The sequence below is a fragment of the Mobula hypostoma genome, chromosome 13, assembly GCF_963921235.1.
Source record: "Mobula hypostoma chromosome 13, sMobHyp1.1, whole genome shotgun sequence".
NCBI lineage: Eukaryota > Metazoa > Chordata > Chondrichthyes > Myliobatiformes > Myliobatidae > Mobula > Mobula hypostoma.
In genome coordinates this window covers 27,901,536-27,927,787 of record NC_086109.1, presented here as the reverse complement: position 1 = coordinate 27,927,787, position 26,252 = coordinate 27,901,536, and the positions used below count along the sequence as shown (strand labels likewise).

The 26,252-nt window shown below is 38.2% G+C and overlaps 1 protein-coding gene across 3 annotated transcripts in view; it reads left to right on the top strand.

Annotated features, from left to right (window-relative positions):
* The window catches only part of kif21b (kinesin family member 21B), a 163,362-nt gene that overhangs the window by 124,290 nt on the left and 12,820 nt on the right, over positions 1-26,252 (top strand). The window contains exons 23-35 of one of the 3 annotated variants that reach the window (XR_010020102.1): positions 238-298; positions 2,107-2,164; positions 3,454-3,635; positions 6,009-6,101; positions 8,799-8,927; positions 14,079-14,117; positions 16,366-16,502; positions 18,482-18,662; positions 21,230-21,394; positions 22,208-22,325; positions 23,638-23,808; positions 24,415-24,614; positions 25,783-25,933. Coding sequence is in view for 1 of the 3 variants with exons in the window: in XM_063065499.1 (XP_062921569.1) it covers positions 238-298; positions 2,107-2,164; positions 3,454-3,635; positions 6,009-6,101; positions 8,799-8,927; positions 14,079-14,117; positions 16,366-16,502; positions 18,482-18,662; positions 21,230-21,394; positions 22,208-22,325; positions 23,638-23,808; positions 24,415-24,614 (1,534 nt within the window). In the remaining 2 variants the exon portion in view is untranslated. The remainder of the gene's footprint in view (positions 1-237; positions 299-2,106; positions 2,165-3,453; positions 3,636-6,008; positions 6,102-8,798; positions 8,928-14,078; positions 14,118-16,365; positions 16,503-18,481; positions 18,663-21,229; positions 21,395-22,207; positions 22,326-23,637; positions 23,809-24,414; positions 24,615-25,782; positions 25,934-26,252) is intronic. The other 2 variants (XR_010020103.1, XM_063065499.1) reach the window with 2 other exon arrangements.

Here is a 26,252-nt window from a genome sequence, read left to right as displayed (position 1 = left end):
TTAACAATAAATCATATTTTCACCACAATTAACTCAAAGAATTCTTAAGCAAATTATCAGATGTCTAGGTAATGAAGTGCCTCAGCAACTGTACAAGTCATTATGTATGTGTGTGAAACATCAGCCAAAAAGAATTGCAGATCTATGAACAAAATCGTTTTCATGTGTGTCAAATATGTGAACACTGATCTTAGACAAGTTAAATAATTTGCTTTCCTGACCTTTACATTTTTTTAGAAAATGGAGAACTCAGCAGTGATGATGAAACATCTGAATGCAGCATAGGACTAGAAAGCAGGTAAGGAGCTGAAAAATGTCTTCACTTATTCTACATTCTTTATTCGTGCAGAATATAAAGTATTGAGGGATCAGTGTGATCACATAGGTAATGCAATAACATTATATCACTTGCTGCATTGAAATTGTTAAAAATTAAAATGTATATCAGCTTTCCCAAATGAATTGATTATGGTACCAATGAGCTCTGATACACATCTAGAAGGTTACTGGTTAGAATTGAGCTGAGTACTTTCCTTTGTCCTCGATCACAATGCTTTAGTTTTATCTATTTGTATTTAAAATAAACAACTGATATAACCCTGATGATTGTCCTATTTTTCTTTTCAACTGGGAAACTAACCTCAGACAAAAATCCTTTCAAAAGCATAGTGCCCAATATTGGTACCTTTCACAGAAATTTTGCATGTATATCAAGATTCAAAAATTTAAAGTACATACAGTATATTATTGAAGTATGTATGCAGTATACAACCCTGAGAATCATCTTCCCACAGACAGGAGAAATCCAGGTTTATAACTCTTGTATGTTCTTTTATACGCTATTTCCTTTGGTGCTGCTGGTACTCCAAACAGTATCACTTTCTTACTCTTAGTTATTTTTGTTAGACCCAAAGTAAAATTGCAACAAGTGGATTTTCCCATCCTCTGCTACTTCAATATACATTCAATACGGTATTGTTATGAGACCTAAACTTGTTTTAAAATGATGTACTTATTCCCTTAATTACTGATTATCATACTACATCATTATGCTACCAAACTTTATTTGTGTATCCTTTGGCCTCTACCTGCTCCCTCTCTAAACCACTCTGGTCATTGTTCTAGCTAATCTCCGCATGGATTTTTTCAGCATTTCCTCTCAGCTAGCAATTATATGTAACATTTACTGGAGTTTCTCTTATTCCGTGCACTTTCTTCATCATTTCAACTCCATCCTGATCCCCTGCAGCCCTCTTTGAGATGTGACGAAGTATAGAACAAATTTTACACCCCATGTTTCTCAAAATCTCAAAACACCGAGCTAGGGAGATCTGAAGTTGAGATGTCCGCAGGTCATCATTGTCAATATCCTCAATGCCAACATTGGAGACAAAATAGACTGAAGTCTGGAGCAAAAATCTTCTAGAGGAACTCAGTGGGTCGAGCAGCATCTGGGAGAGGAAAGGCATTGTTGGCGCTTCAGGTCAAACCATGTATCAGGACTGAGAGAGGACAGGCGAGATTGTCAGCAGAGAGTGGGGGAAGGGGAGAGGCAAGAAAGGATTCTGAGGTGATTAGTGGGCTGAGGAAACGTGTAAAATGACAGCCAGAGCAACCTCCTGAAGTTTACCCAGTGATTCTTCATATTGTCTCCTTATGATGTTCCTTGTCAGAAACTGGTCTTGATTCACTGCAGACATTGTGTTGCCCTCTCAACCACACATGGCTTGCCTGTTGTCTTATCCTGATTTTGTTTTGTTTCTAAAATCAACCTGCTTCTGCCTTTCGAGCCAAAAGATCTTACACCTAACACTGCACAAAGGATTAAAATGATGAAATTCCATTCTTTAACACTGCATCGGGTGAAATTAAAACCAATCAAGCAATGATTTGTCAGTAGGAAGCTTTTTTATACCTCATGTAGCACAACTTTTTGAAACCTATTTTTTAATGTTGTAATTTTTAGAGTAACTGTCTTGAAGTATTTTTAATATGTTAAAATAACGATTGAGATTTGTGGTATAAGATTAATCTTTCTATCTCAAAGTAATTTGAGTCTGTAATTTAGAAGCTAATTACAATAACATTTATACTTTCTCTTTCCAGTTTAACATCTAGTTCTTACTCAAAGCATTCCCTGAGCCAAGGAGATTTCAGGATAAAGGTAAATCCATTTATATTAGCGATGTGCCATGCCTGTATATTGAGTTTTCCAAGAGGAAATTACGCTGGCATCTCACATAGCACTCTGCTGTCAAAATCAGGAGCACTAATAGTTAAATATAGACTTCCTTATTGATTGCACTGCTGTGTCAGTAACCCGAGATGAACCACTTCCCCGCTCCCATTTGTTGATGTGCCAAGAACCTGGTTGAGGCCTTAGCTCTCACTGGCACTCCTGTATTAGTGGCTTAGTGTGAAATGAGTCAACAAGGGTAAATGTATTACCTGCCTGTGAGGGTTGGTATTGGACAAAGTGGGATGAGTGGTGTGCTTACTAACTTCTGAAATGTGGGGCCTCCTGACCTGCATGGTGAATGTGGCCTGTTAGCGCTCTGCTCCCTGTGTTCACAGAATCCAGCAGTCTCACACCACCTTCTGTTAGATATGATGAAAAGCGCTACCTCCCCTTCTCTTGGTTGTAACTTGATTTTAAGGGTGAACTTCCTTACCCAGTGAGACATCTGTACAGGCCTCTAAGTGCTAGAACTCCAGGCCTGTCAACAGGACTGCAGGTATTTGTAATGAATGAGCAAGGTAGCAGTAAACAAGATAATTGTGTATCTTCTCAATATATTGGAAGTATCGTGTTTGGCATTGGACACTGCACTATTACTATTTTGTTACTATACTGTTACTATTTTGAGGCACTCCATCCATTTGTCATACTTTATTCTCTACCAAGAAAGGCTTCTTTTGTATTCCACTTTCGGTAATAAGTTGAGAATTCTGTTTTGTATTTTGTTTAATAAAGAATACATGTGTGTCATACTTCTCCTGGCAACTGTTTTATTCAAAAGCAAAATATATAACTACCATTATCTGATTATAAATAGATTGATAATCGCACTTTTTATTTTTAAACCGTGCTTAAAAGAAGTCCAGAAAAGGAAAATAAGTGCAAAGTATTTCTAAATTCCTGTGCTAATTTTATCTTGTGTAGATGATGTCAGGCAGGTCTTTACAATGGTACTATTGTGTTATTGCTGCCATTAATTTTATTCCTAAGACATATTTGAGAGGAATTAACCTTTTAGTCTCTGGTACTGTTAACTTGTGTATTCATCAATGACTAGTCATGTAAAAATATATATTGATGGCACTGGACCCATATATACTAAAGTGGTTATAATTAGTCCTCACATGTTTAGTTCAGACAACTGCAGACAGATATTTTCCTCTTTGTACTTTAATTCTTGAAGTGACTTTACACCTTTGATCGTTGACTTACAGACTGAACAGAAATTGGAGCTACATTATCGAGAAGGTTATGGTTCTGCTCTGGACCTGTCTACTCCAGGACTGTTCAGAGTTGCTGACATAAAAGAAAATGGCACCAAGACTGCTGACGTCCTTATCCGGAACCCAAAGGATAAAGAATCCATTGCTTTTCAACCCAGATCTGGGAACACTTTGTGAGTTAATATACTAAACTTGCCTTGCAATAGGAAGTTGTTTTCCATCATAGGAAATATCTCAAAGATACAGACTCTCACTTGGTAGAATCTGGGGGAGTTTCAGGGTGCTATTTGTGTGTATATACAGGTGTCCCCCGCTTTTCGAACGTTCGCTTTACGAAACTTCACTGTTACGAAAGACCTACATCTCTCTTCCTTCAGTTAGTCCTGACGAAGGGTCTCGGCCTGAAACGGCGAAACGTCGACTGCGCCTGTTCCTATAGATGCTGCCTGGCCTGCTGCGTTCACCAGCAACTTTGATGTATGTTACCTACATTAGTACCCTGTTTTCACTTTCAGAAGGTGTTTTCACTGTTACGAAGAAAGGCAGCGCGCGCCCCGAGCAGCCGCTCTGCCCCAGATTCGGAACGGCATTGCTGAAACACGTTGCATTGAGCAGCCGTTAGCAAGATGAGTTCTAAGGTGTCGGAAAAGCCTGAAAGAGCTCGTAAGGGTGTTACACTTAGCGTAAAACTAGACATAATTAAGCGTTTCGATCGTGGTGAACGAAGCAAGGACAAGGTGAGTTAGGCTTGTGGAAGTTGACGAAGATGATGTTGAAGAGGTTTTGGCATCCCAATGATCAAGAACTGATAGATGAAGAGCTGATGCAATTGGAAGAGGAAAGGATAACAATCGAAACCGAGTGCAGAAAGTGAAGCAAATACGTGAGATTTTCACTGCAATAATAAAGTACGACTTTAATCTTGAAAGGGTACGTAGGTTTAGGGAATATTTGCAGGATGGTTTGAGTGCTTACAAACAACTGTATGATAGAAAAATGCACGAGGCTCAGCAGTCAAGCAAGCCTTCCACATCAGCCACAGCAGATGACGAACCTCGACCTTCAACATTGAGGCGGGCAGTCATAGGAGAAGATGAGCTGCCTGCCCTGATCAACGATGAGATGACACCCCCATGTCCCACCACCCCAGCACCCAGGCCCCGGACAGATACTGTACCGATTCGCGAAGAACGCAGCAGTAGCCGGGAGGCACACAGCACATCTTTAAGAAAAAGGCCGAAAGAAACATGCTAATTAATTAGGTGCCGCCGACACGTAAAATTGTCGGCCCAGATCAGTGCCGATTTCCGATTGCATCGCCTCTGATCTGGGCCGACAATTACGTGTCGGCGGCACCTAATTAATTAGCATGTTTATTTCGGCTTTTTTCTTAACGATGTGCTGTGTACCTCCCGGCTACTGCTGCGTTCTTCGCGGCAATGTATTGGGTCGGCGGCCTGGAGGGTGGGGGCCACTGTGCCACCCAGCCTGCGATGACTCCGTATAACACACCATCATCAGTTTGCTCGGCAAGCTGTCTTCCCGATTCCCGTAAGTGATACTACACTGTACGTACATTACTTCTACTTTATATAGGCTGTGTATTTTTACGTGTTATTTGGTAGATTTGGCAGCTTCGTAGTTTAAAGGTTACTGGAGAGCGTGTTTACGCCAACAGTGCTTGCGTGAGGTTTTCTGCAGACAGCGGTTCCGTGAGATTTTCACTACGGAGATCTGCGCAGGCAATCGTTGTAGAGAAGTATTTCTACTTTATATAGGCTGTGTATTTATCATATCATTCCTGCTTTTACTATATGTTACTGTTATTTTAGGTTTTATGTGTTATTTGGCATGATTTGGTAGGTTATTTTTGGGTCTGCGAATACTCACAAAATTTTCCCATATAAATAAATGGTAATTGCTTTTTCGCTTTACGGCATTTCGGCTTATAAACCGTTTCATAGGAACGCTCTACCTTCAGATGGCGGGGGAAACCTGTATTTCAGAATGCCACAGAATTCTACCAGAATGGTCCTGTGCAGACTTCTTTACTTAAAGGCAGAGTGATGAAACCACTGGCTATTTTGAACTAGCAGTGAAGCACACAGAAATTGAGATTGCATCGTGCAACTGGCCACTTTACTTTATGCTAGCCGTTGTTATATAGTCCAGCCCCATTCACTTAGGGTCGTCAGCTTTCACTGAAGTATTTAGCACAGGTAGATGGATTGTGTTTTTTAATTTTACTTCATCGTAATGTAGAGTAAAACAGGGTACGTGTATAATATGTGTGTAACATTCCCCTTTGAAAGTAATTAAACTTAATAGCTTGGACAAGCCCTGCATTACTTTTATGGTGCTTGCCCTTATATGTTGCATCCATTTATAAAAAGAATGCTTTGTCCCTGTTCTAATTATCACCAATCCTTTATTCGTACCTCATGGATTCACTTTTCATGTATTGCATTTGCCACTAGTTTTCCATGTGTAAAGTTGTGTCATAAGGTATCCATTGGTAACTATCTAATAATCTCTTCTCTCCACAGTCCCAGGCAATCTGCTAAGAAGCTGCCTGATACATCACCACTCTCAAGGAGAAAATCGTATGAGAAAGTACAGATCTCAGCTGACAAATCCAGGTTAATATTAACAAAGTCCAAATTTTGATAAATTATAGATTACCTCTGTGTAAGGTAAAGGATAAATAATTATTGAAACTTCACTATATAATGCTGTGGTACTTATACAAGCTTATGTAGAAGAGATCCACTTTAAATTACTGATACTAAATGTGCAATATAGCTGCAGGAGGAACTTCAAAAGATTGCAGAGAAACCAACAAAATTGTAGAAATCCACTACTATATTAATTAGAGTTATTTGTAAATCTCAAGGGCATAGTGGTTAATGGGAGAATATGGCTTAAAGCAAATGAATAGATTTTATACATTTTAAAATATGCCATTAAGTCATATCTGGAATATTGTACGTTGGTAACAATCATTTGTTATTCAATATGCATCCCTTGGTGCATTGCAATTCATTGATCATCTGATCAGATCATCTGAGTGATCTGTATGGCTGCAACACCTCCTAAACGTCCACTGCCTATATTCCTCCATAGATGCTGCCTGACGCATTGAGTTCATTCAGTATTTTGTATGTCGCTCCAGATTCTAGCATTTGTAGTCTCTTGTGTCTCACGATTTATATGGGTCATGGGCTCTACTACAGTTCGGGAACTGGAATTGGATAGATAGATGGTCATTTCCAGGAACAACCAAGAGAAATCTTGAGACTGGTTGAGATGGAGGACCTAGAAGCTGAGAACAGGAGTAGTTCAAATAATCCAGCCCATTTGTGGAAGGAGATTAATATCATGGAATCTACAACTTCCACATTGTCATAGGACCTTGCTGATGCTCATTATCTGAGCAAGTGGAGTGCGGGACACATCATGGTGACTTTGACTGGATTGTGTGTCATTCTCCTTTACACTTGTGTACTGGAAATGACATTAAGCAATCTTGAATCTTGCAATGAGCATGATAGGGTGCAAAGGATAAACAGAAAGCTATTAATGCACTTTGAAATGGATATTTATCAGAAATTACCTTACAATTTTAAATAGCTACCACATAAAATTTTACAGTTGTTTTGAGATCTCACATTAGCTGTTACATGCCCTATTTTAACCTACATATGTTGTGACAGGGATTGTTCTGATTTTTTTTCTGGTTTTAAACAGCATCTTGAAATATTAGTAGACAGATGGTTGGAGAATTGGATCACATTATGCCTCCCAAGGGCTGAATCAGCCATGGAAATTGCAGGCTGTTTCACACCATTTGCCTTGTTTCACATATATTGTAGTGTCAGAAACACTCTAATCATATTCATTACAACCTGAGACCTCATGTCACTAATAAAAATACTGGCCCTTTGTTTTACTTCACTAAATCTTAATGACACATACTCACTATTTCATAAGCTGCACAAATGTTCTTATTTTATTGCCTATGTGTGTAATAATTAAATGTATATGCTTATTACAAATGATTATTGAAGTGTAATGGTGCAGTTGCACTGCAGATTTAGTTTGTTCAATAACTGCAGCAGAAGATACTGTGTAAACCTGCAGAATTTATGGAATTGACCATTCATGTTCATTTGTTTTTTTTATTGTTAAGTCATTGAACAAGCTATGATTGGCTATAATAGCTATATATGAGGGGTGATTGATAAGTTCGTGGCCTAAGGTAGAAGGAGTCAACTTTAGAAAACCTAGCACATTTATTTTTCAACAGAGTCCCCTCCGACATTTACACACTTAGTCCAGCGGTCGTGGAGCATACGGATCCCTTCTTTGTAGAAGTCGGCGTCTTGGACTTCCAGAAAGTGGTCCGCAGCAGGGGTGATTGATAAATTCATGGCCTAAGGTAGAAGAAGATGAGTTATTAACTGCAAACTTTCTGCATAATCACTCAAAGAGTTGAACTGCATGTGCATGTAACGAGAGCTGTATAACTCATCTCCTTCTACCTTAGGTCATGAACTTATCAATCACCCCTGCTGTGGACCACTTTCTGGAGGTCCAAGACACTGACTTCTACAAAGAAGGGATCTGTATGCTCCATGACCGCTGGACTAAGTGTGTAAATGTAGGGGGGTGGGGGGGGGGAACTATGTTGAAAAATAAATGTGCTAAGTTTTCTAAAATTGACTCATTCTACCTTAGGCCATGAACTTATCATTCACTCCCCATATATTTGGGGATTTTCATTGTTCTTTTATGTCAGGTAAGTTATTCTAGTCAGATTTGGACTGCATTTTCACTGCAGTCATGATGAATGCAAAATGTGCTTCATTTGTTCTGTAAATGCATTGTAAAAATGTATGCCAGGGATGGTGTTGAATAAAATTCGAAGCTAGTGTATTAGATATTTTTCGATAATTATCTGAGCCATTGTGTGATGGGCCTTTAAAAAGTTTCAAGTGAAAGCATGGGAACATAACACATAATTTAGCCAGTTTGGATCAATTTGAATTGGAATGAAACACTCTTGTATTTCAGATCACTATGAGTTGTTTCCATTTTACGAATTAGCATTTAAGAATTTGAAAATCTCTGCAATTTTGTTACTGATAGTTATAGTAATTAATTAATAAATTTCTCAAAAAAGCAGCTGATTTATGCTTTTCTGCTAAAGGCTTTGTATTCCCTTACAAATTTTATAATTTACTGCTCATAACATGATGTTGAGAAAAGGAATAATATTTAATATATATCAGTGATTTTTTATACTAAATTCCGAAAAAATCCATTGATCCTCGCAGGTCTGATTGGAGGTCTTCTGATATTACTGTAACTCCCCCTTCCTCCCCGCCTACTCGCGCTCGTAATGATAGGAATGTGTTCTCTCGACTTAGCAATACTCAGCTTCAGACATATCCTGCACACGACAAGTAAGTGCATGTAGAAGGTATTTATACTGGCTTTACTTTGATAATGAATTATTAAAAATTGTAATTATTGTGAAAATTAACAAGCTAATCCAGAAATTTACCCTGTCCGTTTCCATTTTCATGGATTGATTTGTCATAAAGGGAAAATGGTTTGGGTTTCACTATCACAATATGATAGTAAATTATTAAGTTTTACTGTCGAAATGTTAACAAATATAGGAATGTTCCTTTCAGAAATAAATAATGCAATTTATAATATAAATATTTTTATGCTGATGCTCCAGTAATATTATTACAATAATATTGTCATATACCAACTTAATACATTTATATAGTAAAGGCAGAGCTAATCATTTCAGAAAATTTCCTTGATTTCAGAGAGAAAATATGTGATGAGGTGCTTTTTTTTTCAGGAAGGAAACCCAGAATTTAATTCCATTTTAAATTGTGACACTCTTAAAGTGGTAAAGGGCGGAGATCATTATTCTTGAATAATTTTTTAAAAATGAAGTCAGGCAGATCTTTGGAGAGAGATACCCAGCCATTGTTTCAGATCAGAATCTTGATCCAGGATAATGCACCTGTTATTTTTTTAAAAAGATTTTCCGGTGATTCTTCATTCTAAATTATTCAATGATCCAATAGTAAATTGAAGAATAAACCTAGAATGAATCCGTAGCAATGAGCCCCAATGGTTCACTAGTCCTGGACTAAACTGTGAGCAAGTACAGAAAATGAAAATTTATGCTCTGTTCCTTAAGGACAGTTGAACCCGAAGGAATGCTAATGATACTTCTGGTTGTCCCCATGCTTCTGGCAGGTATGCTCACGCAAATATAACTTGCTCTCTATGTCTAATACATTAACAGAAAATTTGCTATAGGCTTAAAAGATTGATTGCACCAACAGCTTTGGTGACAAATTATCTAATCAGTAATAAATATGTGGTTTAGAAAGTGTTTTGATCTTTGTGTTATCTGCATAGGTGAGCAGAAAAAAGAACATTTAACTGATCAGCAGTTTCTCCCAACCATAATATATCAGCAAAGTGATGGCAATTCGAAATTCAAATACCATTTTAGAGTAACATATATAGTAATCACTGCTTTTCTTAAGAGCAAAACAATTACCTGAGCAATCTGCAGAAATCCAAGCAACACGTACACAAAATGTTGGAGGAACTGAACAGGTCAGGCAACATCCATGGAAAAGAGTAAACAGTCACTATTTGGGGCCGAGATCCTTCATCAGGATTTCCTGGTGCTGCCTGGCCTGCTGAGTTCCTCAGGCATTTTGTGTGTGTTACCTGAGTGAATGCAGTCTGACCTATACAGTGTTTCCAATATTTTCTGTTACCAGTCCTTTTTTTTGTACCCAAAGCAGTAAAGTCACATTGTCTTTATCCTTTATGTTCTTAAATTATACTGAGTATAACTTAAATTTGATGAAGAAAATAAAAATACAACTTTCTCTATCAGCATCACATTTTACCCATTCATTTCAGATGATGTTTTAAGTAGTGAGCCTGCGAGTATATTCCCTCTAGCTACACCTGATACTATTGTCCAGTGTTCTGACAAACAACACTCTTTACCCTTTAGTTTAAAATCCTTTGTTTATTAATGCTTCTGTGGTTCCACAAGAATATCAGATCAATGATCTTTTCATACTCAAGCTTGGTTTGGGATTTGTTTTTATTATATAAAATGTCCTAAAGATTATTTGACCAAAATGACGTCCAGATAAAATTCGAATGACCACAGTCAATGGTTGTACTTCTAACATCTCATTTCTGTAGGTCCTCTCTGGGAGCATAATTGAAGAAAAGTGGTCATTGCTCTACATTTGTCTTCCAGACCCATGAATTTTGCATTATCTTTCCAATCTGTTAATGGAATAGATTCATTCCACGTGTTCCTTGTTGATGTTCTCTATGTTTGCCTATGACAATAACATTAATTTTGTCACTCTGTGTTCTTTTCTCCCCTGCAATGTTGGCTCTGTCTTTACTTGTCTCAGTCACCATGCTGTCAGTAGGTATGCCAAGTAACATTTTATTTGAATATTCTTTATTCCATCCATTTGGTGTTTTTGTTTCCATGATTGTTAACTCCTTTACATGAGAATTGCCATAGCAGAGTGTATTATGTGCCTCCTGAACAGGGTAGACAACTAAATAAAAATATCCAGAGAAACTCTGTTTTTACATCGTTAACATTAAAAGTTGCAAACAAGTTTTAGGACTAGAATCAAGCTTTTGCTCTTTTCACTCAATCTCAGTAATTTCACCCTTGTTGCTTAGATTAGCATCTAGCTTCATGACATATAAACTACAAAGGCACTTTGCTTCTATATGTTCAAGATAGCTTCAGTAGTTTAATTGGTCATAGTAAATTGTCCCATGATTAGGCTGGGGTTAAATCAGGGGTTGTTGGGCAGCATGGTTTAAAGGGCTAGGAGGACTTACTCCTCACTATGTCTCAATAAATAAATAGATTATTTGGTAATTATTAGAAGAATAATGATGAGGTTATGACATTAAATGCTGTAATTTCCCAATTGATTTTGCTATATCAGCAGCATTTGTATCGAGCAGATTATAGTTTGTCAACTCTCAACACAAAAAGGCTGACATAGGACTGCATTTGAGTTTGAAATGGCTGGTACATTGTACTTGAATGCTTACAGAGCAGGGAACAGCATGAACTCCTCAGAACTCTCCCTCTGGTGAAGAAAACGTTATTTTGTAAGATCATAAAACTTTCAACCCAAATAAGCATTAATATTTAACCAAGAAATAATCCTTTTCTCAGTTTCTCTACCTCCATCACATCTGTTTCCAGGATGCAGCTTTCCATTCCAGAAATGTCCTCCTCCTTTAAAGAACAGTGCTGTCCTCACCCGCATCGCCTCCTTCTCCTGTACATTCGTGCTCACCACATCTTCCCACCACACTAACAGTGATAGAGTTCCCCTTGCCATTACTTACCACCCCAGCAACCTCTGCATCCAACACATTATCCTCCAAAACTTCCGCCATCTCCAAAGGGATCCCACCACATAACATATCTTTACCTTCACCCCCCACCCTCGCTTTCCACAGGGATCACTCCCTCTGCGATTCCCTTGCCCATTCATCCCTCCCCACTAATCTCCCTCCTGACACTTATCCCTGCAAGCGGCTGAAGTGCTACACCTGCCCATACACTTCCTCCCTCACCTCCATTCAGGGCCCCAAACAGTCCTTCCAGGTCTTCACCTGAAGATCTGCTGGGGTTGTCGTTTGTGTCCAGTGCTCCCAATGCGGCCTGCTCTACATTGGTGAGACCCGTCGTAAACTGGGGGACCACTTCGTCAAGTGCCTAAACACCATCTGCCATAAGCAGAACTTCTCGGTGGCCAAACATTTCAATTCAGATTCCAGTTCCCATTCTGTTCTGACATGTTGATCAGTGGCCTTCTCTTGTGCCAAGGTGAGGCCACCCTCAGGGTGGAAGAGCAACACCTCGTGTTCCATTTGGTTGCCCTCCAATCTGATGGTATGAGTATCTATCTCTTCTTCCGGAGAACATAATTCCACCCCCCCACCCCCCACCGTCCATTCTGCACTTTTACTTCTTCTCACCTGCCCTTTACTTCCCCCAGGTCCCTCCTCCTTCCCTTTCTCCTATGGGCCACTCTCTTTCTTCTTTAGCTCTTGACCTTTCCCACCCATGTGGTTTCATCTGTCACCTTCAAGCTAGCCTCTTTCCCCACCCCATACCGTTTTATTCTGGCATCTTCCCCCTTCCTTTCCAGTCCTCAAGATGGGTCTCTATCCGAAATGTGGGCTGTTTATTCTTTCCCGTAGATGCCGCCTGACCTGCTGAATTGCTCCAGCATTTTGTGTGCATTGGTGAAATATTTTTTGAGTTACTATCATTTCCCTATGGACATACCAGTCTGTTGGTGAGCTTAAAATCCCAGTTAAATGAGGACTGATATTATTTCCTTTTTTTTACTACCAGCCTCCCAAAGTGATATGTTAATTGAATGCACTCTGTATAAAAGAGCTTCTGTCCATTCAGCATTGATGCTGGAGTAGTTTCTTTGTTCTGCATTGGAAGTGCATTTCAATTAAAATTTAGAGGCAGACTGGACAGCTCACAGATAAAACTCCCTCAGAATTTGTTATAAGCAAGAATCAAATCAGTGTTCTTCAGCTGAATACATTAGGTTGCTGAGTGAGTAGAATCAAATTTGCTATATCAGTGTGAATATTTTCAAAACAAATTCTGCATTAGAAAGTTGTTGGGTATATTCAGAGCAGAGGTTAATAGGTTTGTAATTATTAAGGGTACCAAAGATTAGGTGGAGAAGGCAGGAGAATGAAAGAAAAAATAAATCAGCCATTGAGCAAATAGCAGAGCAAAATCAGTGGACCAAATGGCCTAATTCTGCTCCTATGCCCTATGGTTTTATGGTCTAATAGGGCAGAATTTAAATGCATAGTATTTCTCATTATTCAGCTATCAATGTATTTTTGTTTGAATGCACCTTTATCAACATAACAACTGGTTGTTACAGCTACAGTATATACTGCTCATTTGTAAAGCATTCAGTCATGCTTGCAAAGGGAAAATGAACTCTGTGGACTCATTTGAAGGTGCATTGCATATTGATTGATGGCACCACCATCTCACTATTTGAGCTATCTTCCTATTCAACACGTTCAAAACAAAAATAGCAGTGGTAAATTAATGTAGCTTTTTGGAATTCAATTTTATTTCTACAGTAAATGAATGGATACCTTAATTTATTTGAACTAAATGGGTTACATACTCTTACAACCAATAAATATCTGTCAATAATATCAAAAACATGATCCAAACCTATGAAGTTGAAGTGATATAACATCTCTTAGTATTATATGGCTTGTCCAGGAGGTCATGTAATTGTTAAATTTGAGGAAAAGGATCATACCAACAAAAAACTAACCTTAATGTTACCTCTCTTATGAATTGCTCTCTTTTTGTGGTGCTCAGTACTGCTTAACTTGGCCTACCCTCTTTTGCTCTTGCGTGTTCTCATCAGTGATTCTATTCAACAGTCCGACATGCTAGAGCTCTTCCATCTTTCTTCCCCATAATCCTGCTGCTGTTTTGTTTGTAGGTCTGATGACAGTGACTCCTCTCTCTCGGAGGTTCCCAGGTACAAGTTTCTTTTGTCACCTCTTGCATTATGCAGGCCTCTGCTTCTGGTCTGACTGCGCCATGCAGCTGATTGCTTTGCTGTTTGCATGTGATTGTCTGGTACAGTTTGTGTTCTCTTTGCCCGGCACTGCATCTCACACCAAAACCAACACAGTTCCTCATGTTAGTGGGTTGGTTGCTGATTAGTTTCTAATTTTTAATGGAGCACTTTAACGTAAAGGTGGTTTAATTTCTCTGTCTTTTTTTTAAATTGGGTTTATTTGCATGCAGTTTTCATTGTCTGAGTCAGTACTTCTACACATTTGATTTACACATGCATCCAGGCAAACCAGTAGTTCTATTTCATGTCGGATCACTTGGTGTTGGTAACTTCTCACTGGATTAATCTGTATGAACAGTAGAATGTCATGTTCTGGGGAAAAGGTTTGAATAACCGGGTAATGAAATAAAGTTTTGGTTTTGTGGGGATTTACATATCAGGTTAATGACAAAATTTCAAGGTCAAAATGGAGGTAAGGATTTAAAAGCTAATGCTGTAGTTCAAATAATGTATAGATCTACTTATTTTATGTATTGAATCAAATATCATATTTTGAAGCAGCTTCCATATAAACAAATCATGCAAAAGCAACAGGCTGCACATTAAAATGCTGAATGTCATTTAAAATAAGCTGTTTTTAAAAATTCTGAGTGGTTGATTTGTTCACCTTGATTAACTATTTTATATTCACTGTACGCACAAATAATTATTTTCTAGTTAAAAGGAAGTTCTTCTGATAAAGAGCTGTGTATCCTGGGCTAACCAAGGCAAGCCTCTTGGGTGCAGCATCCCTTCCCATTCACAGAAGTGTCTCACAAAATCAGCAGTTTTCCTCAGCTGTTCAGTATATAATTGTTTAATAGTGCACTTAAATAATTACAACAAAAAAATTCCTTCATTTCACATTATTTATACCTCACAATGATTTATTATCATGGGATTTTTATCTCTAAAACAATGAAAGTTTAAAAAAACTTTTACCTAAGTGTCATGTCAGAGTCTTGATTGTCTTTTATTTGTCTGGGATGCTGGAAGTGGTATTCTTTGGTATCCCTTATCCTTCTAGACCAGGAGTTCCCAAACTGGGGTTCACAGAACCATTGCTTAATGGTATTGGTCCATGGCATTAAAAAGGTTGGGAAACCCTAATTCTGGATAATTGAGGTCTGTGGTTTTGAGATGGGTAATTGACTAAACTGAACAATACCGTTAAGGTAGCAGACAGTGCAGGCACAAAACAAGGGAGCTTAGAAGTCAACATTTGAGGGTAGATGGAACTAAAGCAGATTGATTTGAAATATACCTTATTGAAGTGTTAAACTATTGCTGAAGCTGTCTCGGTCCAAACAAGTGGACAATATTCTATCACACTCCTGAATTATGTAGTTGGAGCCTTTTAACAATCAAGACATATGTCATTCGTGACAGAATATCTATCCTTTGTTAGGTGTCTAATTGAGTTTCTGTCCAGTAGTAGTTCCTAGAATGTTGGTGTTAATGATATCAAATCTAAAGCAAGCATTCTCTTGTTGGAGATCAACAATGTGTGAAATCTGTGTGGTACAAATGTAATTGATTACTTCCCAACTCCAATCTGAATGGCATCCTGGTCTCACTGCACTGTATAACCTTGATGTTTTTGTCTGACTTTCTGGTGGAGATCTCGAGGGTTTGGGGGATATAGTGTAATCTAACTGTCCATAAATTAACAATATTCATTGACATCATGTGAAAGCTGCTCAGTGCCTGAGTGAACCTTCATTATTGGTACAATACTTTGGTTTGGTTATCAAACTGCTGTATTAATGGAAATTGATGATATTGCATGAAAGTGGTTTGGTGTTGCATGATTTTTATCATCTGGCAAAAGTGTTTGCTTTTTAGAAAATCCAATATTTTCTTTTACAATATTTTAATACAAAATGCATATTTAATTGTTATGTATCTAGTGCATGGAAATGTATCACCATTTACTCGTGATAAATGGTCTGTATTTTGTACCAATTTCCATTAAATGTTGTAAGTCACTCTTTAGTAGAATATTGGTAATTGATTAAGTGATACATATTCATATTAGAAGGTGGAAGTAACACGAGAGTTGCTTTTAATATACAATATAAGCTATTCCAAATAAATTATTCACTGCCTTGAGAAGAACACTCAAGATCAAAAGAGTTTATTGACCCATTATCTGTTCTTTCTTCAGGGGTGTTATTAATCCAGTTGGTGGTGCCAAGAGTGCCAGGACTGCCCCACTCCAATGCATTTCAGTTGCTGAAGGGCACTCTAAACCTGTGCTGTGTCTGGATGCAACTGATGACCTGCTATTCACCGGCTCAAAAGGTACCATTTGATGGAGAGAGGGGAAAACAAAGACTGATATTAAAAGTTACTTTTTAGATCTGCAATGAGACCCATTAGTTTACATTGAATAATAAGCTTCATTGTCTGCTGTGTAGAAGGAACCAATTTAAGACGAACCTGGGTTATCTCAGTAAATTGACAGATCAACAGTAAATCCGACAAATTGCTCGACAAGTTACAGCAGGATTGTAAAAGTGAATTGTCCTCATTAACATAAGTCAGTTTCCCTTCTGAAATTCAGGTGAAAGAAATTTCTGCTGATGAGAACACCTCATTCCGATGCTGGAATTCAGGAGGAAATGTTCTATGTATCATGTTTGTTTAATACAGGGGTTGTCAATCCATGGACCCCTTGCTTAATGGTATTGGTTGGGAACTCCTAGTTAATGCTGTTGATCCTAATTTGAAGGAAAAAATATTTAATTTTCCTCCCATCTCCCACAGAAAGCAGCAATGTATGTTGTTAATAACAAATACTTAAGTTTTTTTGACCATTTAAAATTTTTGTTCCAATGTGAATGAGTAAACCACATTGTAACTCTCTCGCTGATTATTGGACTCTTATTTCCTACATTATCTTGTACGCGTTCAATCCGTTTAACTGAACATAAATTTTTAATGTTTGTCTAACTTACCAAGTTACTCCATTTTCCAGATTTGAAGTACATTTGTTTTTCCGCACCACAATCGATACTTCAAACTAGCATAAAATCACCTTCCTACTCAGACTTCTACTCTTCCTTTCCAGTCCTGATGAAGGGTCCCCGCCCGAAATGTTAACTATTTACTCTTTTCCATAGATGCTGCCTGACGTGCTGAATTTCTCCAACATTTTTTGTGTGTTGCCTTGGATTTCCAGCATCTGCAGATTTTCTGATGTTTGCAATAAAATCACCTTGATTGGTTCATCCACCAAGAATTATCTCTCTTTAAAATTAGTTCATTAATGCTGTGACTCTTGATTAGACAGGCCATGTGTGAAAGTTTCTTGTAAAATTAGTGAAAATTGGAAAAAACACAGTTAATTTATTTTTATGATACGTTATTGAAAATACTTAGGATGTTGATTCAGTTTGTAAATATTTGGACACTTTCACATTCAATTGTAAACATGGCATCGAGTTTTAGCTACTTTCAGTTGAGAAATTGCATTATCACTTAGACAAGTCATGCGGTTAGCAGATAAAATGAAAACAATGTTGTCTCTGTTTCTTGCTTTCTACTCTGTCATGCCATATATGATGGATCAAGAGCTGTGCCAAGATCACTCTGTTAACCAGCTGTGAGCCATGCAGATTAGTGTTCATTTTCAGTTCATTGTGACCTGTTGTAGACAGCTTGGCTGAAATTGAGAAACCAGTGTGCGATGAATTGTGAAGATTTGTATGTTTGTTACCATGCTGCTGGACATCAAGTCATGCCAGCAGTGTGTCAAAGCAATAAATGTGAAGGTTTAGAGAATGAGTGAAATTCTGTGTTTCCTTAGCTGATTAAAAAGGCACAGTTATGAACAAAAATTGATTATGAGCAGAATTTTCCATGTACTTTTAAACATAATTATTGGCAAAGTGGAAAAATTTAATACTTTAAATATAATTGCTGCAATCATTGAAGATAGATGTTTTCTGTAAAATGTCCCTATTGTGATGTGATAAGTGACCTGTTGAGTGATCGATAGCACTGCCTGCTTATATTAAAACAGAGGAGATATTCTACAAAATATTTGTGTCTAAGTTATTTGCAAGAGACAAAACAAAATAATTTAACAATGCATAAATACCTATCTCATTTAAAATTCAAGGAACTATATTCTACCTTGAGGAATGAGTTTCATTTCCAACTTAAAAACAGAGAAATTATATTTAAATTTGCTTTAGATCTTATTGAATTAATAAAATGTATTGCTTCTAGATTTCCAAATTTTGTATGGCTTGCTGAGATTTATGCTCTGTTATTAGATCGGACATGCAAAGTGTGGAATTTGGCCACTGGACAGGAAATCAGTACCCTGAAAGGGCATCCGAACAACGTTGTCTCTGTCAAGTACTGTAGTTACTCCAGTCTTGTGTTTACCGTCTCTACATCGTACATCAAAGTGTGGGATATCCGAGACACTCCCAAGTGCATCAGGACACTAACGTAAGGCTTTCCTCCATTCTTTGGTCTACTGTAATAGAAATCCATTTGCTGCATATGTATTCAGTTGAGGCTAACTAAACTTTGGACTCACCAGTAAAGTTATAAGAAAAGTGAGACAAGGAATTATATTCTTTCCATTGGAAGATTATACATGTCAAACTGCCATTTAAGAGAAGAATCAAAAAAGCAGGAACTCCATACAAGTTAGTTTAACGTTCATCATGGGTAAGTTAGATCTTATTTTTATATGCAAATACAAGTTGGGTCTCGGCCCGAAATGTTGACTGTTCGTTTCCACGGATGCTGCCCGACCTGCTGAGTTCTTCCAGCATGTTGTGCGTGTTGCTTTGACCCCAGCATCTGCAGAGTGTTTTGTGCTTATGATGTTAAATTCTGAAGGCTAAGACATGTCAATTTAACTTTGTTGCATTTTTGGAGTTGCTCACTAGTATGGTAAATGGAGGGGTATTTATTGTTGTTACTGTTGACTCCCAGAACCACTCAATTACATGCATTTAAAAATCCATTAAAGTAACAATGTGCTGAGTTTGAAGACTGCAGGTGAATGAATATTCACCTATTGGTGAGAGTCATAGAGTCATACAGCATGGAAACAAACCATTCAGTGTAGCAATTCCACATCATCAAGCACCCATTTGCACTCATCCAAGTGTACAGTTGCAGAAATGCAGAATCCACTCATGAATTCTGACTAGTTGGTGTTGTTCCAAAGAATTGCTCACGGAAAGGTAGTTGTCAGTGCAATCTGACCCAAGGAGATGGTCTTATCTCAGATTGGTTTCAATTGGAAATCAAAAGCTGTTGGTTTCTAACTGAAATCCAACTGAAATATGAGACAAATGTTCAGAATTTTATTTACTTATTACATACACCTGTTAGGGTGCATTCTCCAGTTACCTTATAAGGTAACCGTAGCCTTCAGCCAGGAGCAGATGTCATCAGGTGGTTCCTAACCTTCACCGGGTGTTTCGACGCTTAACCACGACACTCTCCAGTTGGTGGGCCGGCAGTGGTGGCCAAATCACTGCCCGTCTGCTCCTGGCTTCCAGCTCCCCTCCTCTCGCCTACTCCAAATCCAACAAGAAGCTCGTTCTGACTCTTCCCCCATCCTATGAGCTGCTTGTTTTTTGCTCCTTTCGTCCGGGCCATATTACTCTCCAGGTGTGACATGTAGCAAATTAATGAAAAGTGTTCAATTTTTAATCCCATTGTCAGTTTGAAGTGGAAAGATCACAAGAAAATTTGTTAGATACGTGGGGTTGCTTAGCACTTTAGTGCAAGGGGGGGTTTAATGGTACATCAAAAGTAGAACTTACAAAAATTAGTGAAAATAGCGGGAAAAAACTGGCAACATTTTCAAGACGATATCTACCAGAAAACGCAAAATAGCTCCAGGCTTATATTCTTGTCCAGTGTAAACTTCTGGGCCCCTCTCTCTCCCTTACAGAAAGTGAAAAGCCCAATTTATTAGACACAAGGACACACCATCTTAAATTATCCACAAAGTTAGCACAACTACACATGAATTAGAATATGATGGACTCCACAATGTAGTTGCTATCTTGCTGCAAAATAATCAGAAGTATCTACCTTAAATACAGTATACAAACAACATATACACATACAAAATGCTGGAGGAACTCAGCAGGTCCGGCAGCATCTATGGAAAAGGCCCTTCATCAGGTGTCCTGATGAAGAGTCTCGACTGGAAACGTCAACTTTTTTTTCATAGATGCTGCCTGGCCTGCTGAGTCCCTCTGGCATTTTGTGTGTGTCTTGCTTCGGATTTCTAGCATCTTCAATTTTCTCGTGTTTGTAACATATACACATTTACACATCCCCCATTACTGACGAAAAGGAATATTCTGCCATGTATCGGAGGAAAGGCACCATAAAGCCAACCGGAGCACATCAGCTCAGTATAAGATCCATTCTGAGGATGTATCAGGAAAGACAATGAAGCGCATACACTCAGTGCAACAACAGCAAAATATGTGTGTGAGTGAATGGCATGTGTAAGGATTGGGCTTACCAAGTGTTCTCCATCACAGAAAGTTTTCACGTAAGTTGAATATCTACAAACGTTTGTATGTATTATTGAGTTTTATGACAAAAATGACAGTCCATTAGATTTCTGTGGCCACAGTGTTGGCTGGTTAGCTTCCTGGGTCCCTTGGGGAGAAACAAACAAAACATGATAGATCCCCAAATTTTCCTCTATAATAGCACATCAAAAGACAACAATCAAAATGCTTATTAGGCTAGATCCAACCTATTTCCCACACTTTCCCTTGTCTTGTGCTAACCTTGCATCTGCACATGCCTTTTGCAATTATGAAGCTTGGCTCTTCAATTCCATGACCTGAAGCTAATGGAATCAATTATCAACAGCTCATGAAACACTGACACATGGGATATTGGTGATCATTCTGCAGGAAGCAAGTCACTTCTTGATATCCATAAGGCTGTATAAAACAAGATGTGTCATAGTAATATGTAGCAGTCTGAGGAATAGTAACCGAAGGTTTTTTTTTCTCTGTGAACAGTTCCTCTGGTCAGGTAATTTCAGGTGATGCTTGCGCCAGTACAGCCAGCCGCACTGTGAGTATTGCACAAGGCGAGCATCAGATAAATCAGATTGCCCTGAATCCCACTGGCACACTCCTCTATGCTGCAACTGGCAACTCTGTTCGGATCTGGGACCTGAAGAAGTAAGGCACTTTCCCTGAGCATACTACTTTAGTTTTCATGGAAATAAGTTTAACTTTCATTCAGCATTTTTAATTGGCTTGATAAATCTTAAAAACTATGCAGCTGATGTACTTGGTTCTTTATTATTGAATAAGTTTTCTTTAGGGTTAGGGTTGTAGAGTATTCATTATGAGATAGGTTATGTTCTTTTAAATTTTATGCCATACTCCCCTCCTGACTTTCCATAGCTATTACACTACCTCCAAGGTACTTGAGTAGTGCAATAGCATTCGACCAACTTGCTAAATAGGGGAAGCAGTGATAGCAAAAAAAAAACTACAAATGTGGCAGCAATATGCAAAGGCTTCTTTGCAGTACTTCTAAAGTCTTCAGTTTTCACCGCCTGAAAAGGCACAGGCAGCAAGTGCAATCAAATGCATATACTGTATGCACAGGTGCTTTCCCAAGCCTCACCATGGACATTATTGTTCTTTCTAATCTATTTATCACAACTTTGGCCGAATGGGAGAACCTTATTAAGTGCTCAGTTACTACTAAAGAAGCTGGTTCAGCAGATTTTTAGGGACAGCTTGGGATGGTCAGTAAATGCCATCCTTGCCTATGCGGGCATTATCTAAGAAATAAACGTAATAATGTCATAATCTCAATGGATTTGGCTTATTTTTAAGAAAGAAATTTTTACTTTGGCCTTGATGTGGTATCAGCTGGGGTTCTTTAAAAACTGCATTTTCTTTGGGTAGAAGGAACCATTTTCTTTCATGCACTGTACATTCTAAGGCAAGTATTAATTTCTGTCTATCTGACCCTTATAGAATTCAGCCTGTTGGAAAACTGATGGGTCACATTGGTCCTGTAATGTGCCTCACTGTGGAGAGCACGGCGACAAAACACGACTTGGTCATCACTGGATCCAAAGATCATTATGTGAAGGTAATAATCTTTTATACAAAATTCAACTTTTCCTCTATTTCTGCCAGTTTCCTAAAGCAATCCTTCATGATGTTTAGACCAGTACAAAACACAACAGCACAATATCATAAAGAAAACATGACAGCACCTCTACTGTAGAAGTTTGCATAGATTTGACATGTCACCACAGACTTTGACAAACTTCTATAGATGTACAGTGGAGAGTATCCTATCTGGTTGCATCATGGCCTGCTATGGAAACACCAATGTCCAGGAATGTAAAAGGCTACAGAAAGTGATGGATATCGCCCAGTCTATCACAGGCAAAGTCTTCTCCACTATTGAGTGCATTTACATGGAGCAGTACCACAACAAAGCCATCCTCACCATCCAGGTCACATCCTCTTCTCACTACTACCACTGGGAAGCAGCTACAGGAGCCTTGCATCCCACACCACCAGGTTAAGGAATAGTTATAACCCAGCAACCATCAGACTGCAGACCAGTGTGGATAACTTCAATTACCACGAATCTGAGTGGATTCTATAAACTACAGACTCTTTTTCAAGGATTCTTTACAACTCTTGTACACAGTATTTGCACAATGGTTGTTTGTCATACATTATTTATACTTTTTCATGAATTTCTATTGTATTTCTTTTTTTTCCTGTAAATGCTTCCAAGAAAATGAATCTCAGGGTAGTATATGAACATGTATACTGTGATAATAAGTTTACTTTGAAGTTTGAACATGAACAGAATGCTACCTATCCCTAACTGTCCCTGAAATAAAGAGGGACATAAGAGTAAGGTGCATTGGTGTGCTGGAATCACGAAGGAGCCAGACTGGGGAAGAATGCCTTATCTTCTACAAGAGACTGCTGTTGCTGGAATCTGGAGAAACACAGAAGACGCAAGGTGTTTCCGAAATTGTTCTTGATGCTGCCCAGCTGTGAACCTGATGTGCGCTTCCTGCCATGATCTCCCAGCCATCTTCACTGTGGATATTATTGCCCCGGAAGTTCACAGAAAGTCTTGCATGCAACGTTAATGGGATTTGCCAGACCGAAAGACTGGAATTTGTCAGTTCAGTTGCATAAAACACCACCTGGGTGTCATGTGAGCAAGATAACTGTGCCATGTGATTCTGTTTCAAATTGTAGTGGTACACTTCTGTTTTCCTCTGCACACTCCTTAGGACTTGATAGCACAAACTGAAGAATTTCTACTCTGATATACTTTCATAGTTTTGTTTGCATAAACTTTTTTAAAAAAATTACCTCAGACTATGTTTAGATTTTCACATATTAACAACTATTTATTTGCTCTACAGAAGTTTGAAATTGCTGAAAGTACTCTGGGAAATGTTAGTCCCACACACAACTTTGAGCCTCCACACTATGATGGAATTGAATCCCTGGGAATCCATGGGAATATTCTATTTAGTGGATCTAGAGACAATGGAATTAAAAAATGGGACTTGGAAGGACAAGAACTAATACAGGTATGCAGATGAACAGAAGCCATCAGAATAGCTTTATAATCAATTTTGTCTTTTTATAAAAATAATTTTAAAAATGTTTTTGTTAATTATAGCTAGGCAAAGCATCTTCATGACTTGATTTTCATTTGCTCACATTTGCTGTTGAACTAACTCATCTTGATTTTTTTGTCAGTAGTAGTACCTGCATCTATTGAGAGCTTTCAATCATTTCTACCATATAATACTGATTGGAAAAAGTAAATAATTCACATAGTTTTCCCTCCGTGATTAATAGGCTCACAAGGATGAGTGGTTTATTCCTATGTGGATGCATTTTCTGGACAGATATTTTGAAGGCTACCAGTGAGATGTCTATTGGAGACAAACACAGCAAAACATGTCCCCATCACAAAAACTACCATTTTGTTTACATCAAGACTTGTGCTGTTTTTTAAAATACAAGCTTGATTTCCATTAAAGTATATTAATTACAAATAGCATTGTTATGAATTGAACAATAAATGGTCAAAAGTCTATTTAAAGTAAGTACTTCTCAAGAAATTGTGATGATAATGGATAATGCTTCACTATATTTCCACATAATATTCATATTTTTATTTTATGTAGCAAATTCCTAATGCACACAAAGATTGGGTATGTGCTCTGGCGTTCGTACCCGGCCGCGATCTGTTGCTGAGTGGTTGCCGAGGGGGAATGCTTAAAGTCTGGAACATAGACAACTTTACACCACTGGGAGAGATCAGAGGCCACGACAATCCCATTAACGCCATCTGCACAAACTCCAGCAGGATTTTCACTGCTTCCAGGTATGGCGTTAATCTTTAGGTAATTTACAAGAGTCAATTGAAGTTCCTTTTTGCCAGGAAAGGACACATTTGTTTTTTTTTGGTTAGGGAAAGTATCATCAGAATGTGAGCAAATGCTCAGTTCAGGATAGTTTTCCAATCATTTGTAGTATATTTTAAAATTATATCTAGAAATTAATCCTTTTTTTAACCTGTTACGATTCAATTTTATTGAATTAAACTTATTGATTTTGGATTTCTGGCTTGTTAAGATTGAAGCAGTAATTCCTTCAGCTTTTAAATCTCATTTTAACTTTGAGGTGTTAAACTACATCAGATCCACTCATTTAGACTGACTAGATTTCATTACGAAAGTCAAATTTCCTTGTAACCTACGGACACAGAAATTCCTTCCAAACAAAATGAGTGGGCCATTGGGTTTGTACCAATGAACAGATTAGAGCAGAGAGATTTCCCAGCCAAAGTGCATTCCCATGTTGGAATCAGTAGAGTGTAATTGTACTGAGAGAGACCACCATCTGTGCCAATGTTGTAAGAATTCCAACTTTGCTTGGGAGTCACAAACATGTGTACAGTTAGATCAGGTAAATCTGGCAGTCCCACGGGATCAAGCAGATATGCCAGCTATCCTTGCTTTCATGAATATTGACTAGATGTTGCTCACAGCACTGTTTTGTGCTATCCCAAAGTCCTCTTCAACAATCATTAGAAGTAAGAAGAGTTTAAGAATCTCTTATTGGGTTACACCATGAACAGTTATCATAAATTGACATGTTTTAGTGTTTTGCTAGAACAACCAATCTTCTCTTTTGAAACCCTTGTAGCTAAAGACGAGATTAAAAGATTAGGCTATAGGGTTGGCTGTGGGCTTGTAAATGCACATTTGTAAATGTTGCTTCGGTTTGTTGGAAAGTATTTTATGTTGATCTACTTGAGTCTTATTGTGGCTTAAGACCATTAAGTACTTTTATTGTCAGGGTAGGAGGAGATGACTTGCCACAACAAAGCTCCCTTAAATAGCATCTGTATTCATTCAATAATAGGATGATTAAAAAGGAGATAATTCCTGTGTTATACATCAACTGTTCCTTGGGTCTCCTTCTTCCTTATATCTTTTAGACTTGTATTATACCCCTGTCTCTCTTTTTCTCTTTCCTTTCTGCTACAGCGATTGCCGGGTGAAGCTGTGGAATTATGTTGCAGGCCTAACTCCTTGTTTGCCTCGACGTGTCCTTGCCATTAAGAGCCGTGCCAGTAGTATACCTTAAACCCCTGATTTCTGCTTTTCTCCGTACTTGATTCTTCTTTGCTGCTCATCGGTATGGTGATTTGTCTACTAAGCCTTTCCTAAGTCAAAAGCAAAAGTCATGAATTTCTCCACTTTGAACTTTACGTCCAGTGGGTTTTAAAATCTATATTGCAGTATAATAATGGGGTTTAACTTCCTTTGAAAACCCAATTCTTGTTCAACTCTTCTGGGAGAAATATCCCAGAAGCCAGAGATTAATGTTCACATCAGTGCCAATAACATGGGTCGGAAGGGTAATGAGGCCCTGCAAAATCAGTTCAGGGAGTTAGGGGCTAAGTTAAAGGACAGGGTAATGCTCTCAGGATTTCTAACCGTAGCATGTGCTAGTG